The 16,642-nt window shown below is 44.6% G+C and overlaps 1 protein-coding gene across 1 annotated transcript in view; it reads left to right on the top strand.

Moving 5' to 3' along the window:
- Positions 1-16,642, top strand: part of Eif3l (eukaryotic translation initiation factor 3 subunit L) — a 28,293-nt gene continuing 11,651 nt past the window's right edge. The window contains exons 1-8 of the mRNA XM_076853307.2: positions 1-111; positions 626-674; positions 2,008-2,218; positions 6,618-6,697; positions 7,916-7,977; positions 11,046-11,115; positions 11,312-11,385; positions 15,872-16,043. Of these exons, the coding sequence (XP_076709422.1) occupies positions 79-111; positions 626-674; positions 2,008-2,218; positions 6,618-6,697; positions 7,916-7,977; positions 11,046-11,115; positions 11,312-11,385; positions 15,872-16,043 (751 nt within the window). The 5' untranslated portion in view covers positions 1-78. The remainder of the gene's footprint in view (positions 112-625; positions 675-2,007; positions 2,219-6,617; positions 6,698-7,915; positions 7,978-11,045; positions 11,116-11,311; positions 11,386-15,871; positions 16,044-16,642) is intronic.

Consider the following 16,642-nt stretch of genomic DNA (forward strand, 5'->3'; position numbering starts at 1 on the left):
TCTGACTTCCGGCCTTGGAGAGGCAGGCGCGGACCGCTCTTTTCACGCTTTCCCGTGGTATTGGCGAGCGCCGCAGTCATGTCTTACCCGGCTGATGACTACGAGTCTGAGGTAACGTGGTCGTAAACGCGCGGCGGGCTCGGCGGCAGGGTCAGGGCTCCCCGGATGCCCGGGAACGTGGCGGTATCTGGGCCTCCCCGGGAGTTCGCGCGGATGGCCACCATCGCCGGCTGCCGCCTGCGTGGCCCGGTGCTGCCCCCCCAGCGCCCGGCCAGTCATGGATCTGTCCCTGCTGCCCATTTCGCGTGTTCGAGCCCTAGTTCTCTGTCCCAAAACTCGGGCGAATGCGGGTGATGCGCTACCGAGTTTCTGACCGAGCTCTTGGTCTGGGCTCCGTCTGCTGTGAACTCCCCGCCGCCCGCCGCCTCTGGCGCTCTGCTCAGATCCTTGCACCCATGGCCGGTTTAGTCTCCCATTTCTCGCAGGCATGGCGATTCTTGGAAAGTGGGGACTGTGTCCTGTCTTAACGCCTTTGTACCCGTAGCCCGCTTTGGCACATAGACGCTGGGCCGAGCATTTGGTTCACCAGAGGGTGACTGTCCTGTCTTTGTCTCTTCCCTTACAGGCTGCTTATGATCCCTATGCTTACCCCGGAGACTATGATATGCACACAGGTGAGGCCACAGTTTGTCTGGCTAGTTCAGTATGCTCAGAGATTGGCACCCTTGTGAGTGTCTCAGAACCAGCACTGACACACACCTGTTAAAAAGTGCTTCTTGATGGTCCAGGTTTGGAGTCAGTCATTAGCCCTCAGTGGGAGGGATTGTGTAGAGCCTAATAAACCAGCCCTTTTTTTGTGGTCCAATTCAGTCTCAGAAGAAAAGGATTACTGACCTAGCTGTGGTTTCCTTGTTTACATTAGCTGAAAAAGAAAATCATTTGGGGGGCTGGGGATGTGGCTCAAGTGGTAGTGCACTCGCTTGGCATGCTTGTGGCCCAGGTTCGATCCTCAGCACCACATACAAAGATGTTGTGTCCACTGAAAACTAAACAATAAATATTAAAATTTAAAAAAAAAAAAAGAAAAAAAAAAAAAAAGAAAATCATTTGGGGTTTTGTTTGTTTGGGTGTTAGGGATTGAACCCAGGGCCTTGTGCGTGTTAAATACACAGTATACCATTGATCTGCACCCCCCCCCCCCCGCCCCCAAAGAAGAAAATCTTGGTATGAAATTTTGAGTGATTCAAACTAAGCCCAAGTTAAATCTTTTGAGGCTTTTGAAGTTTCCTGAAATGTTATAGTGACTTGGCTTGACTTACTGTTATGTTTTTATGTTTTGTACTTTATGTGAAATATTTCGTTTAATCCAGTTCTATAAAGCGTGTGCATTAATATGCACATTTATATGTGCTCAGTTTGTCTCCTAAAGATGACAGCTGAGCAGAGAGAAGTTAGTAACTTGCTGAAAGGCATTTAGTTAGAGATGGCAATTATTTATTCAAAATATATTAAATACTTATTACCACTTCGAAGTGTCTCCCCTTTCCCCCAACACACACAGATCTTCCACATAAAAGTATATCTACATGCAAGACAGATAAATTTCTGGACCTTAAAACCTTTTTAGATTCTAGAGACAAAATATAGTAAGAAGTAACTTTACATTGTTATTTTCATAATGGTAATTTTAAAGGGCAGTGGAATTGGAAGTGACTTGGCAGGTTTGTGTCTCTGATTGTTTAAAAGGGATTATACTGTTTTGTATTTGTATTTATTTTTTAGTTGTAGTTGGACACAATACCTTTATTTTGTTTATTTTTATTTGGTGCTGAGGATTGAACCCAGGGCTCCCATGTGCTAGACGAGCACTCTACCACTGAGCCACAATCCCAGCCCCAAATTATACTGGTTTTTATAGACTTGAGTTTGTAGAGTGGTCTTGCCCTTGTGTTCCATGACACATGAGTTTGAAAGTGCTCTGAAAAGTCAATTGTGTCCAATCTATAGGGGATCCAAAGCAGGACCTTGCTTATGAACGTCAGTATGAACAGCAGACCTATCAAGTGATCCCCGAAGTGATCAAAAATTTCATCCAATATTTCCACAAAACTGTCTCGGATTTGATTGATCAGAAGGTGTACGAGCTTCAGGCCAGTCGTGTTTCCAGCGATGTCATTGACCAGAAGGTGTATGAGATCCAGGACATCTATGAGAACAGGTATGAGCCACTGGCTGAAATGACCTCTTTCTGGGAGGGACTAGTCTATTGGTGCAGCAAAGGGTCTTCTATAATCATTTTTCTATGAAGAAGGCTCAGGGGGTCTTTGTGATTCTTTGGGCCTAGAGACATGTTATTCATTTGGACTTTGTCTCCCAAGAAACTTACACAAGGCCTAAAATGATGTCATTACTAATAATTATAATAATACCAGCATATATTATCAGTATAGATCGATATTCAAAGTGCTTTTTCTGTGTTTACTAATTTATCTGTCACAGTAATCCCATGAGGTAGATATTATGGTTTTTCTCATTTTACAGTTAGGAAAACAGGACAGAAATAAGTCACATTGCTAGTTAAGTGGATGTACTACTGAGTTTTGAACCTGCATAGGCTTGACACCAGAGCTAATTTCGAAACTATATAACCTTTCAGCTGATACACGGATAAACCAAGCTATAAAGCAGTTTTGAGGGGACTGTGCTTATTATTATTATTATTTTTTTAGTGTTTATTTATTTTTTATGTGGTGCTGAGGATTGAACCCTGGGCCTCACGTATGCTAGGCAAGTCCTCTACCACTGAGTCACAACCCCAGCCTGGGACTGTGCTTATAAAATAGAAACAAGAGAAATCAATCACGGATGGGATAGTCAAGAAAGACTTCACTAAGGAAAGAAGCAAGTCCTGGAATGGGGGAGAACATAAACAGCCAGAGACCTGTTGGATTAATGGATACAAATTGACCTCGGATCTGTTTCCATGTTCTTCAGGTTTTTCTTATTAGAAGTGCATAGCACAGTTCAATAGACATATAATGCTAGCCACGTAAGTCAAATACAAAAAAGGGCTGGGGAGATGGCTTAGTAGTTGAGTATCCCTGGCTTCAATCCCCAGTCCCCTGCCCTCACCCAAATAAATAAATAATAAAAAGGACTGGGAATTTAGCTCAGTGGTGGAGTGTCTGTGGGTTCTATCTGCAGTCCTAACAAAAAAGGTGAGAGGTGAAAACTTATCTAAAATGTTATTTTCTCATAACCAACATTTTTTTTTTTTTTTTTTTTGTGGTGCCAGGCATTCAACCCAGTACCTTAAGCATGCTGAGCAAGCACTCTACCACTTAGCTGTGCCCCCTGCCCAGTATTTGGAAACCAATGAGGCAATTTACTCTTTTTTGACCAAGTCTTCTAAATCTAGTGTGTATTTTACATGTGTGGTACATCTTAATTTGTGTACATCAGAAATACTTCATCTTAAGTTTCGTAAAACTTAAGAATTGGAAAAGTAGATTCACATACTCAAGTTATTCCAAATATATTTAGAAGTTTTCTGACAACTGAATTAAGTGTTTATTTTTAAATTTAAATTAAATTAAAACTAACTGAAATTTAAAATTCAGTTCTTCAATCACAGTCACACAACTGCTCCTGCATTGGGCAGTTTAGACAGATATAGGTGGTAGTCGAAGCTGAGTATGTGGTGTATCTTTTCTTAGGAGAATGTATTGAGAATCACTGCTGGTTCCTTGGGAAGTGCATTCGTTTAGGGGTGTATGCAGGCGCAATGGCACACGTGTAGTACCAGCAACCTGGGAGACTAGCAGGAGGATAGGAAGTTCAAGGCAGGCATCAACTTAGTGAGAGCGTGTCTCAGAATGAAAAGGCCTGTGGATGTAGCTTAGTGATAAAACCTCAGTTCAATTTCCAGTACAAAAAAGAAAGAAACAAACAAACAAGGGCTGGGGATGTGGCTCAAGTGATAGTGTGCTCGCCTGGCATGCACGGGGCGCTGGATTTGATCCTCAGCACCACATAAAAATAAAATAAAGATGTTGTATCCACTGAAAACTTAAAAAAAAAAAAAATTTAAAGATTCTGTCTGTCTCTCTAAAAAAAAAAAAAAAAGAAACAAACCAGTAGAAGTAAATCAGCAGAGAAGGGTCACAGGAACCAGATCCTTCAGAATAGACTTTGAAGAAGGGAATGGTCAATAAATGTTAAGTACTAGATCAGGCACAAGGGTACATGCTGGTAATCCTAGCTACCTGGGAGGTTGAGGCAGGAGGATCACAGGTACCAGGCCGGCTCAGCAACTTAGCAAGATCCTGTCTTAGAAGAAAAAAGTGGTGGTAATACATCTGGGTGGTAGAGCACCTCTGGGTTTAATTCACAGTACCAAACACAAGAAAAAAGAACAGGTGTTACATGCTATAGTGAGGTCAAGGTGAGAAAGGAGCTGTGTGTGGTGCAGGCTTATAATCCCAGTGGCTCAGGTGGCCATGGTGGGAAGGTTGCAAATTTGAGGCCAGCCTTGCAACTTATACCCTAAAAAGATGAAAAGGAGCTGGTTGAATTTAGTGGTTCCTTGATAATCTTTGCAAGGTCAGTTTCAACAGAATGTGGAGACAATGGGGTGGGAAAGGAATAGATAGGTATAGAGGATTCATAGGCTCATTGGACAGCTTTCTATTTTGTCCTGTGGTGATTCTTTTTTTTAGTTGTAGATGGACACAATGTCATTATTTTTATTTATTTATTTTTTTAATGTGGTGCTGAGGATCAAACTCGGGTCCTCGTGCATGTGAGGCAAGTGCTCTACCACTGAGCTACAACCCCAACCCTTGTTCTGTGTTTTGAAGGGGGACTTGAGTGTGTTCATGTGCTAGACTGAAAGAGCCAGAGAAGGGGAGGAGGAGCTCAAGAGGGGAAGTTGAAATAGCTGGTGAGGGCATTAGGAAAGGGAAGCTAGCAGCAATCTCCTGTGGGGTTGTGAAGGAGCAGTGTTTGGGTGTTCTGGGTCTATTGTGGCATCAGGCTACAAGAGAGACTGATTTGCTTCCAAATTTGGAAAGGGTCACACTTCAGGGGATGGAAATTGTGTGTATACAGGGACAAAAGCAGGCTTGTCAAAAAAGCAGTTCCCATACCAGGAATGGCAAGCTGTTAAATAGGTTACGTTCAGGAGGCAGAGGCTGGAGATGACCCTGAAAAGTTTGGTGGGTGCCTAACTAACTGATGTAAAAAGAATGTTTATTGTACAAGTTGAATATTCCTTAACCAAAATGCTTAAGACCACAGGCGTTTCAGATTTTGGAATATTTGCATTACATAATGAGTCATCATAGGGATGGGACCTCTAGCCCGCATCCCGTGCTGGCTTCATGGAAGAAGGTTTGAATCATGAGAAAATGCTAGGGAGTTTTAAATTAAAGAGACAAGACTCTAATTACCTATATTTTTTTAAAGAGAGAGAGAGAGAATTTTTACTATTTAGTTTTTTTAGTTTTCAGCGGACACAACATCTTTGTTTGTATGTGGTGCTGAGGATCGAACCCGGGCCGCACGCATGCCAGGCGAGCGCGCTACCGCTTGAGCCACATCCCCAGCCCTCTAATTACCTTTAAAACCAGCTCCAGAACGGCTCCTTCCAGCTCCAGCCCCAAGCCACCGAATGTGGTAGTGAGGTTTACTGAAGAGGCAAGAGAGAGAGAGAGAACACAGCAGGGAGTGGACTTTTATTGGGGAACAAAAAATTCTGGGGAAAATCCCATCCAATGAAGATTAAGGGGGGCAGCATCCCAAAGTCAGGGGCGACGATTGGGTCTTCGGGGCAGTGGCCAGACACTCTGCATGGACAAGCCCTTGAAGCTGGAGAAGGGTGGGGAAAGCTCTGACACAGCTGTGTCTGAGCGCCTCTCACCCAGCCAGGGAGGTAACTCAAATCATGTTCGCGGATGACCTCCCACAGGGACCCAAGTCTAAGCATCATTTGTGTTTCATATTCACATAGCCTGAAGATAATTTTACATAATATTCTTAGTATGGTTGTGTTTAAAAAAAAAGTTTTAGTTTCTTTTAAATTTTTTGCCTGTAGTTGGACACAATACCTTTATTTTACTTATTTTATGTGGTGCCGAGGATTGAACCCAGTGCCTCGCATGTGCTGGGCGAGCACTCTGCCGCTGAGCCATAACCCCAACCTCAAGTTTTAGTATCTTGTGTGTGCGGATGTGCACACGCGTCCATGCATGCTTGCACACATGCATGCTGGGGACTGAACTCAGGGCCTCACGCGTGCTAAGCACTCACTCTACCACTCAACTCCATGACCAGCCCTGTACCTGTGTTTTTAACTCTGCCCTGTCACATGAGGTCAGGTGTGGGGTTTTCTACTTGTGGAATCTCATTAATGCTCAGAATGTTTTGGATTTTGGAGCAGTTTGAATATACAGATAGGGATCCTCAAGCTGTCTAAAGGTGGTGGACTGGGAGAACACTGGCTGTTTCTGTGACATCTTCCCTTCCCTGAGCCTGGGTTCCCATCTGTAAAATGTGAGGATTGGCTCTCTCTGGTCTTTCTTGTTTTGGAGTTCTAGAGTTTTTTGCTTGGTTTTCAGCTGGACCAAGCTGACTGAAAGATTCTTCAAGAATACACCTTGGCCTGAGGCTGAAGCTATTGCTCCACAGGTTGGCAACGGTAGGTGTGAGCTGTGTGTCCAGTGTGGATTTTGTTTCACCAGAGTTTGGTATATTAACTGGCAAAATTATTTGTGAATGAAGGTTATATGGGTTAAGAGGGGTCAGAGTCACGTGGGACTCAGTTCCTCCAACAACAAATTGTGACATGTGAAATATTGTTCATCAGGGAAGCTTATTGGAGACTCAGTATCCAGAAGTTTTACCAGAGCCTGGTCTAACAATAGAATTCCAGGCTCCTTGAAGGAAAGCAGGTGTTCATCATAAATCTTATTGCTTGCACAGAAGTTTAGGCACCACAGGCCATCCTTATGCACCAGGGAATGGTGGAAACCTTCCTGAAATCTATGTTCTCAGAGGTCAGCCTCAGGAGCAGTTTTTACTAAGGATAGCAGTCTCAGGCCTCCTGTTAACTCTTCCTGCAACATCGATCCCCAAAAAGCTTTTGCTCTCTTCTCTTCCTCCTTCCTTTCTTCCTCCCCTCCTTCCTTCCTTCCTTCTTTCCTTTCTTCCTTCCCCACTCCCTCCCTCCATCCCTCCTTTCCTTCCTTGGGGATGGAACCCAGGGGTGCTCTACCACTGAGCCACATCCCCAGTCCTTTCTTTTCTTTTTTACCCCTGGTGCCAGGGATTGAACCCAGGGGCACATAACTACTGAAACACATCTCCAGTTCTTTTTGTTTTATTTAGAGACAGGGTCTTATGAAGTTGCTTAGGGCCTCACTAAGTTGCTAAGGCTGGCTTTGAACTTGTGATCCTGTTGCCTCAGCCTTCAAAGTCTTTTTCTTTCTTTTTCATAGTGCATCATATCAATAGGACAGTTTCCTTTAATAACAGTTTCTAAGTCAAAAATACAAATATTGTGTTTGTAATTTTGATAGTATATTACTACTCTCTTTGGGTCTATAATTGTTATTTGCTGGCTTATTTAAAGAACCTGGAATAGAAGTCTAAATAATGGAGGGGAGTAAGTCAGAGAGAAATTAGAATTTTGTCATACACGTATTCTTCTTTTGTGGTACTGGAGATTGAGCTCAGGGTGTCGCCTGTTCTGGGCAAGAGCTCCACAATTGAGCTACACCCCCAGGCCCAGCACAAGAGTTTAAATGCTGTTTAGTCTCCAAAATCACCTCTCTCTCTTCTCTCTAAAGATTAAAACAGCTGAAAGACTGCACTTGTTTTGTAGATTATTAAAGCACCCTTTTGCCATCTCTTTCAGATGCTGTTTTCCTGATTTTGTACAAAGAATTATACTACAGGCATATATATGCCAAAGTCAGTGTGAGTATTTTTTTGAGGTGTTACTAGCAGTTTTATTTTAATTATGCCATTTTCATCCCTAGAAATCAGTCTCTATTTATAATAGTTCTGTATCTAACAGCAGTTGGCATGTTTTCTGAGCTTCCTTTGAGGATGCAGTGGGTGAAATGATCTAACCCAGAATGCTAGGCACTGTTGCAGGCAAACTAACACCATGCAGTCTCTCTGTCCTTTTTACGTCTCCCTCCCATAGTTCTCTGACAGGGCACTGATCCCCGCGCACTGGATTCCCAGCTGCCATTCTCATGGGTGTTTCTAGGTACCTTCTGCTTCCTCTTCTTGGGTGCCTGTCCTTTTCCCCTTAGTGTGCCTCTGCTGAGTCTCCCTTCGCTCTGAAGTGTACGCAACAGGGTCAGCATGCGCCAGGCACAACGCTAGGTGCTTGGCACAAATCTGCATACCTCTAATATCCTCCGTGGCCCTGGCAGATGGCAAGAGAAATGCAAAAGGGGCTATTTGCTTTCAAATTTACAAAACTGATGAGTGGCAAAACTTCTAGAACCGAGGCTTGTAACAGTGTTCTACACGCTGCCCCAGCTTTGGGCACTTGATGAATTCTGTTCTTCCTGATTTCTGAATGTTAAGAGTGTCCCTTGTCTGTCATCCATACTGATGAATTTATTTTCTGTTTATTTATTTAATTTTTTTGTGGTGCTGGGGATTGAACCCAGGGCCTTGTGCATGCAAGGCAAGCACTCTACCAACTGAGCTATATCCCCAGCCTCATACTGATGACTTTAAAAGATCTGTCTTCTAGCTGGGTGCTGTGGCGCACGCCTGTAATCCCAGCAGTTTGGGAGGCTGAGGCAGGAGGATACCGAGTTCAAAGCCAGCCTCAGCAAAAGTGAGACCCTGTCTCTAAGTAAAATACAAAATAGGGCTGGGGATGTGGCTCAGTGATCAAGTGCCCCTGAGTTCAATCCTCGGTACAAAAAAAAAAAAAAAAGATCTGTCTTCTGTGCTGGTCTGTCCACTGGAATCCAGAGTTGTATGTGCAGCAGCTGTTTGGTATCTCTACTTGGCTGTTGGACAGCCGTCTCCAGCTCCTTACTCCCAAAGCTCAACTCTTACTTTCCCTTTAAACTCCTTCCAAATTCATTATCTTGATAAATAAACCATCCTGTGTCCAGTTAGACTGAAAACCTTGGCCTTATTCTTGACATTTCTGACTTGACATTTCACCTGGCAGCATACTCTTAAGCCAGCCACTTCAGCCTGCCACCTCTCTGCTTCCCTGGATCAAGTCGTTCTCTTTTGCTTGATTTCCTGCAATAGCTGCTTTCTACCCTTGCTCACTTATGTTTACTCTCAGCCTAGAAACCAGCGTGATCCTTTTGAAACATAACCTCATCAGGTCCTCTCGGTTCTACTCTGACTTCCCATCATACTTACAAGAAAACCCTACATTTGAGCCATGGTCCCACCACCTCTGGCCAATGATTTCTTATCAGTTTTATTTTCTATAACTTACCCCTGCCTCCCAGGCTTCTAGCCCTGCTCTGTGGCACTTCAGAGCACTCGTCACTAGCATATCATGTTAGAGATTTATTTGAGGTCTCTCTTGCTTTTTCTTCCTCCGGGGAGGGATTTCGCTGAACGAGCATTTGTTATGTAAGGTGCAAGGCCCATTATTATTATTATTTCACTGAATAAGCATTTGTTGTGTAAGGTGCAAGGCCCATTATTATTGTTGTTATTGTTGTTATTTGTAACAGTACTAGGATTGGACCCAGGGGTGCTTTGCAGTGAGCCATATCCCAGCTCTCTTTACATTGGACAGGGTCCCACTATGTTTTCTAGGATGACCTTGCACAGAAATCTGTAGCCGGGACTACAGGTGTGCGCTGCTGTCCTAGCTTAATGCATATCATCCTAATTTAATGTGACTAGTCACCGTCTTTTCTTCACGGCTTACAGAGACATGGTCTTTTGCAGGCGTGTACTGTCAGTTGGGTGTGGTAGTGCACAACTCAGGAGGCTGAGACAGGAGGGTTGCAAGTTTGAGGTTAGCATCAGCAACTTAGTGAGACGCTGTCTCAAAGAGCTGGGGATGTGGCTCAGTGGTAAAGCCCCTGGGCTCAATCCTTAGTATCAAAAACAAAAAAACCCACCTTATTAGGACCCATGGTTAGAAAGCAGTAGGGGTGGGGGTGGGACTGTGGCTCAGCCGTGGAGGGCTTGCCTAGCATGTTCGAGGTGCTGGGTTCAATCCTCAGCACCACATTAAAATAAATAAGATGATGGTATTGTGTCCAACTACAACTAAAAAGTATTTAAAAAAAGAAAGGAAGTGGTGGAAATAAGACTTCCAGGCAGTCCTCTGCTCCTCCATGAATATGTGGCTCACTGGGGGGTTCTTAGCCCAGAGACAGTTGGTGGTCTTCAATTGCTACCAACAAAAGGTCTAAATCAGGGGTTAGCCACCCTCTCTGCAAAGGGTCAAGATAGCAAGTTTTATAAAACAGGCGGGAGTGGATTTGCTGACCTGCTGGCCCCGCCTCTTGTGCTTGGCACCAACAAGCCTTTCCGTTCTTGGCTCTGTAGCCCACTGTGCCCAATGCTGCCTATTCTCGAACTCCCTTTACTTCATGTTTTTACCTCTTTGCTTTTTTTAGATGTAAATGAATCCTTATTTTATTCATTTATTTATATGGAGTGCTGAGAATGGAACCAGTGCCTCACACATGCTGGGCAAGCTCTCTACCACTGAGCCACAACCCCAGCCCCTCTTTGCCTTTTGTCAGTGTTTTTCCTGAAACGCCTTCCCTTCTCTGCCCCACCATGCCCCCCTGCGTGCCTGTTCTCTAAGCATCTGAGCATCAGTTAAGGTCTGTGGTTGTCACCCTGGCCTTGTGGTCCAGTGTTCGGGTCCCCCTCCACTATAGTGGACTGTCTTCCCTCTCCCTTGAGTGCTTTTGCTACTGGGAGAGGGCAGGCAGCGGTTCTTAGTATTTGTTCTCAGCCATCATGGTAGACCATGAATAAGACACATTTAAATATCTATTCTGACGTCTCTGTTCTCTTTACAGGGGGGACCCTCCTTAGAGCAGAGATTTGAATCCTACTACAACTACTGCAATCTCTTCAACTATATTCTTAGTAAGTCTGAGATTTGGCCAAGGGGTGAAATTTTGATGAGGGCCTCCAATTCTTTTTAGCAACATTTTTAATGTACGAGTAAGAAGAAGGGGTTGGGGGGAGACATAGTCCTAGAGAATTTGCAAAGAGCATTCTGCAGCCACACTAAGTGGGCAGAGTCATTGCCTGGAATCTGACTTCTCTCTGGTCTGTACAGATGCTGATGGGCCTGCTCCCCTTGAACTTCCCAACCAGTGGCTCTGGGACATCATCGATGAGTTCATCTACCAGGTATCTTATCAGCCTCAGCCTTCATTTGAAATAACAGGCTCTAGCAAGGAGCAGCTGTGAACTTTGTGTTGTTAAAAAAAGAAAGATGCATGTTGTAAAAATATCCCTGTTGCAGTGTAAAATACCCCATGGCAGTGGACACCCTGGTCAGGTGGCTTTCTGAAGAGAGCAGTGAAACTTACGCCATCCAGCTATGGGAACTTGGGAGAGTAGAGGTCCTGACTTTAACCAGGTTCTCACTTGACCTTCAGAGGTGGTCTGGCAGGCATGCAGGTCTCAGGCTTTGGAACGATATGGAAGTAGGTTCCAATATGGGGGCTGCCACCTGAATCTCTGTAACAGTAATATTTTATTTAAACTCTCTAAGCTCTCACTTTCCTTGCCTACAAAACAAACATGAAAACACAAGTGTTGCATATCTTGATGATGGTGGTGGTTACTTGGGTGTAGGCTAGATTGGAATGCAGTATCACGTTTTGTCCACAGGGAGGCGCCATGGGTGCCGTCTTTGAGGTTCCACCGAGAATTTGCCCCGCGCTCAGTCCAGTGGCTGTGTAGTCTGGAGGTTAGAAGTTGGTTATTGGTCTTTACTAGCCTTGGATGTTAGGAACGTTACTTGGCTGTAGTTAGTCACTGAATACTTGTAAATGTTTCCTGTTATGAGAATGGTCAGTATCGTTGTTCTCGTCCATCTTCTTTTAATTTGCCCAGTCTTTTTTTTTTTTTTTTGTGGTGCTGGGGATTGAACCCAGGGCCTTGTGCATGCAAGGCAAGAAGGCAAGCACTCTACCAACTGAGCTGTATTCCTAGCCTGGTTTGCCCAATCTTTAAAAAATTTAATAGAATTTAGAAAAAATTTTTTCTCCCTGGGTTTTTTTTTTTTGTTGTTGTTGTTGTTGTTGTTTGTTTGTGTTTGCTTTGGTGGTACTAGGGATTGAACCCTGAGGTGCTCTACTACAGAGCTACACCCTTTTTATTTTTTATTTTGAGACTGGGTCCCACTAACTTGACCAGGTAAGCCTTGAACTTGGCAATCCTCTTGCCTCAGCCTCCCAAGTGGCTGGGATTACAGGTGTGTGCCACTGCACCCAGTTTTCCCTGTGTTTTATTGAGACAGTGTGCTTCTCGTTGAGTACTTTGGGGGACATAGGTATCTTAATAAGGATAGTATTTGCTGGGCACTGTGATATATTCCTTGTAATTCCAATGATTGGGAAGGATAAAGCAGAAGTACGTTTGAGGCCAACCTCATCACCTTGGTGAGACCAACTTGAAAAAAATTGAAAGGACTGGGGATGTAGCTCAGTGGTAAAGGGCCTTGGGGTTCAATTCTCAGTACCAAAAGTAAAATAAATAAATAAGTAAAAATGGTATTTGAGCTCCATGTACCAGAGAGCCTTCGAGAGCACAGGACACTGACAAGTTGTGATTGGTGTGCTGAGGAAAACCTCCACAGGACTGTCTGAGAGGCAGCCTTCCTGCTCAAGGTGAGGTTTTGGTGCCTCTCAAGGGAAGACCACAAACTGCACTGGCCCCGCTTGGCCTCTCTGGCCCCTTGGTTGTGTCAGACTCCCATGTGGCATCGTTTCAGACATTGGCCATCCTGTTGGCTCGTAGTGAGTGAGGGGGACCCTCTGTGCTGAGCTTCTTCATCCCCTTAAGAAGAGCTTTATTCTCCTGGCTTAGCTGGAGTGATCCTGTTAAGGGGCTTATGGGGCTTTCTGTCTCCACAGACTGTCCCGTAAGGGCACAGAGGGTGAGTAGCTCTTCTGACCACTCTGTCATGCATTCTTGTTTACTAAGTACGGTATCAGAGTATTATTACTGCTTAGAGGTTGTTTGGCAGATAGAGTGAAACTGCCTGCCTTCCTCGCCTTGTGGAGGCCTCGGCGAGTGTCTGGAAGGAAAGGCCCCATGTGAACGATTTGCAGGTGTTTACAGAAAGCTGGATGTGGAGACACGAGTTGTATCATGCTCTGTTCTGCCATTTGCTGTGACTTGGAATTCTTAAACCAGTCTTCATAGAGACCTGCCTTTTCCAAAATGTTTGGTTTTTAGCTGCTGGGGATGAAGCCAGGGCCTGGAGTGTGCTGCTGCTGGGACATACCCAACCTCTTCTGTGTACATGGATGGATGTGTCCTCTCTGGTAATGGACTTGTGGGCTGTCAATTTTCACGATTATAGTGAGTCAATAAAACACTCTGTGTATTCATAGGAATAGCTCTAGGGATTGCTACCTACAAGTAGAATTGTTGCTTGATAGGTATTTGCCTTTTAAGTTCTTAAAATCAACCTTCTAGAGGTATAGTTTATGTACAGTAAATGCTCCTGTAAAAGGTGTACAGTTGAGGAGGTTCCACTGTGTGTACACTGCCACGGTCAAGGTAGAGAACATTGTGCTGAGCACAGTGCCCCCACCCTGTAATCCCAGCACCTCAAGGTCTGGGGGTGTAGCTTAGTGGTGGAGGGCCCTGGGTTCAGGGGTGCCCAGTTTTGCTCCCTGGCATATGCAGGAAAAGGTAACACAGGATCACTTTAAAGTTTAACAAATAGTAATACATTACTCTTGCAAAGGATTGTATCAAAATGCACTGTAATCAACAGTGTTTTGAGAGCAACTGTTCTCCCTATTAGATGTTGTTCTTTCTAGTTTCTGTATTTGATAGGAAAGAAATTTATATTTTTCTGATAACAAAATTGAGCACTTTCCATGTGATCATTAGTATTCTTGGCTTGTTTTCCTTTTCTTTTAATTTATTCTAATTTGTTATATATGACAGCAGAATGGCTTTCAATTCGTAGTTACCATACAGAGCATAACTTTTCATGTCCCTGGTTACACACAAAGTAAGAGTCATACCGTTTGTGTCTGCACACATGTTCTTGGGGTAATGATAACTATCTTATTCCATTGTCTTTCCTACCCCTGTCCCCTCCCTTCCCCCTCCCTTGGCCCTGTGTAAAGTTCTTCCATATCCCCCACCACCACCCCCCCCACCGCCGCCGCCCTTGCTTCTCCAGCCTCCATCCCTGGATCCTCATATTGGAGAAAACATTCAGCATTTGTTTTTTTGGAATTGGCTTACTTCACTTAGCATAATATTCTCCAACTCTATCCATTTACCTGCAAATGCCATAATTTTATTCTGTTTTAATGCTGCTTTGGCTTGTTTTTCTATTGGATTGGTCTTTCATTCTTGATAAATAAGAATTCTTTAAAAAGACTGTGTATTTTATTTCGTGTGTGTGTGTGTTTGTGTGTGTGTGTGTGCGCGTGCGTGCATGCATGCGTGTTAGTTACTGGAGATTGAACTCGGGTGCTCAACCACTGACTTACATCCCTAGGCCTTATTTATTTTTATTTTTTTAATTTTTGAGACAAGGTCTTGCTGAGTTTCCCAGGCTACCCTGGAACTTGTGATCCTCCTGCCTCAGCCTCCCTCGTTCCTGGAATTATAGGCATGTGCCACCATGCCCAGCTTGGATCTTATTCTTTAATATAAACTTGGAAACTTTTTGCCCCATACTTTTAAAGGAAGATAATATTTCTAAAGAGCAGTCCTGAATAACCCATGACCTAGATTCTGGGCCACTGGTTTCCAAGTCCAGCGCACACCAGAATCAACTAGGAATTTTAAAAAGTTCTGATTGATTAAGTAGATCTGTTGTGTTATTCTGCATGACTCATGGAGCCACTGCCACAGATAAATACCTGTGGCATGTCCCCATATGTACTTTACAGTTGGCCAAGCTCTGGTTGGTAGTTTTGACAGACTGGAAGTTGCCAGTTGACTCCAGTTGGGAAGGTGGCACTCTATGAACACCTCCCACCTCAGTTCCACACCATCATTCATAACTCTGACTCATGTGGCCAGCACACGTGTGTAGACCCACTGCAGACAGGTTTGTGGCACTTCTGGTGGCCAGGTCAGCTGATTGTGAGGCTTGGAGACAGTAAGTGGCTGCAGGTTGTATTTGACTCCAAACAATAGATTTTTTCCACAAATTACCTCAAGTCCTAGAGATTTTTACTTAACTATAGAATAAGTAATATTAGCAAGATTTACAGCTTAATAAAAAATGGCTTTGGAAAACCACAACAGTAAGCTGGGTATGTTGGTGCCTACCTGTGCTCCCAGCTCCTTGGAAGGCCAGGGCAGGGGGATGGCTTGAGCCCAGAAATTCGAGGCCAGCCTGGGCAACACCCCAAGACTGCGTCTCAAAAAAAGAAGAGGAGCAGTGTTAGAGAATGTTCGGGGCTGTGGTGGTGGCTCAGTGGAGAGCGCTTGCCTCTTGGGAGCGCTTGTGAGGCCCTGGATTCGATCCTCAGCACCACATAAAAATAAATAACGATCAGAATGAGAAACAACAGTCCCGCCTTTACCTTTCCGCATCCAGAGCCCTGTCCTGGCCTCATTTTCAACAGTGTGCATGTGGACTGTCACTTGGGTTTGTGCCCCTGATGGTCCCCTTCTTCCTCAACAGTTCCAGTCGTTCAGTCAGTACCGCTGCAAGACTGCCAAGAAGTCAGAAGAGGAGATTGACTTCCTGCGTTCCAATCCCAAAATCTGGAATGTTCACAGCGTCCTCAATGTCCTTCATTCCCTGGTAGACAAGTCCAACATCAACCGTCAGCTGGAGGTGTACACAAGCGGAGGTGAGTGCAGCAGGCTGAGGAGAGCCCTGCCCTGAGTTCCAGGGACCTTCCCTCCGCCCCCAAGGGCAGGTGCTGCAGTAGAGCAGGGAGGTGCCGGCCTCTCTTCAGGTAACGGTGTAGCTCTTCCTTACTTGAATAGTATCCGGTGCCGATGCTGGGCTTCCCAGGGCATTGCATTGACCAACAGACTGGAGCCGTCTTTTTTTTTTTTTTTTTTTTTTTTAAAGAGAGTGAGAGAGAGGGAGATAGAGAACTTTTTTTAATATTTATTTTTTAGTATTTGGCGGACACAACATCTTTGTTTGTATGTGGTGCTGAGGATCGAACCCAGGCCGCACGCATGCCAGGCGAGTGCGCTACCGCTTGAGCCACATCCCCAGCCCTGGAGCCGTCTTTTTTTTGGTACTGGGAATTTACCCAGGGTTGCTTTGCCACTAAGCCCCTTTTTATTTTTTGTTTTGATACAATTGCTTAGGGCCTTGCTAAGTAGCTGAGCCTGCCCTTGAACTTGGGCTCCTCCTGCCTTAGCTTCCCAAGTTGCTGGGATTATGGGCTTGCGCCACCACGCCTGGTTGAATCAGTCATTATCTCTCTTTTGT

This window comes from Callospermophilus lateralis, chromosome 4, assembly GCF_048772815.1.
Source record: "Callospermophilus lateralis isolate mCalLat2 chromosome 4, mCalLat2.hap1, whole genome shotgun sequence".
Taxonomy (NCBI): Eukaryota; Metazoa; Chordata; class Mammalia; order Rodentia; family Sciuridae; genus Callospermophilus; species Callospermophilus lateralis.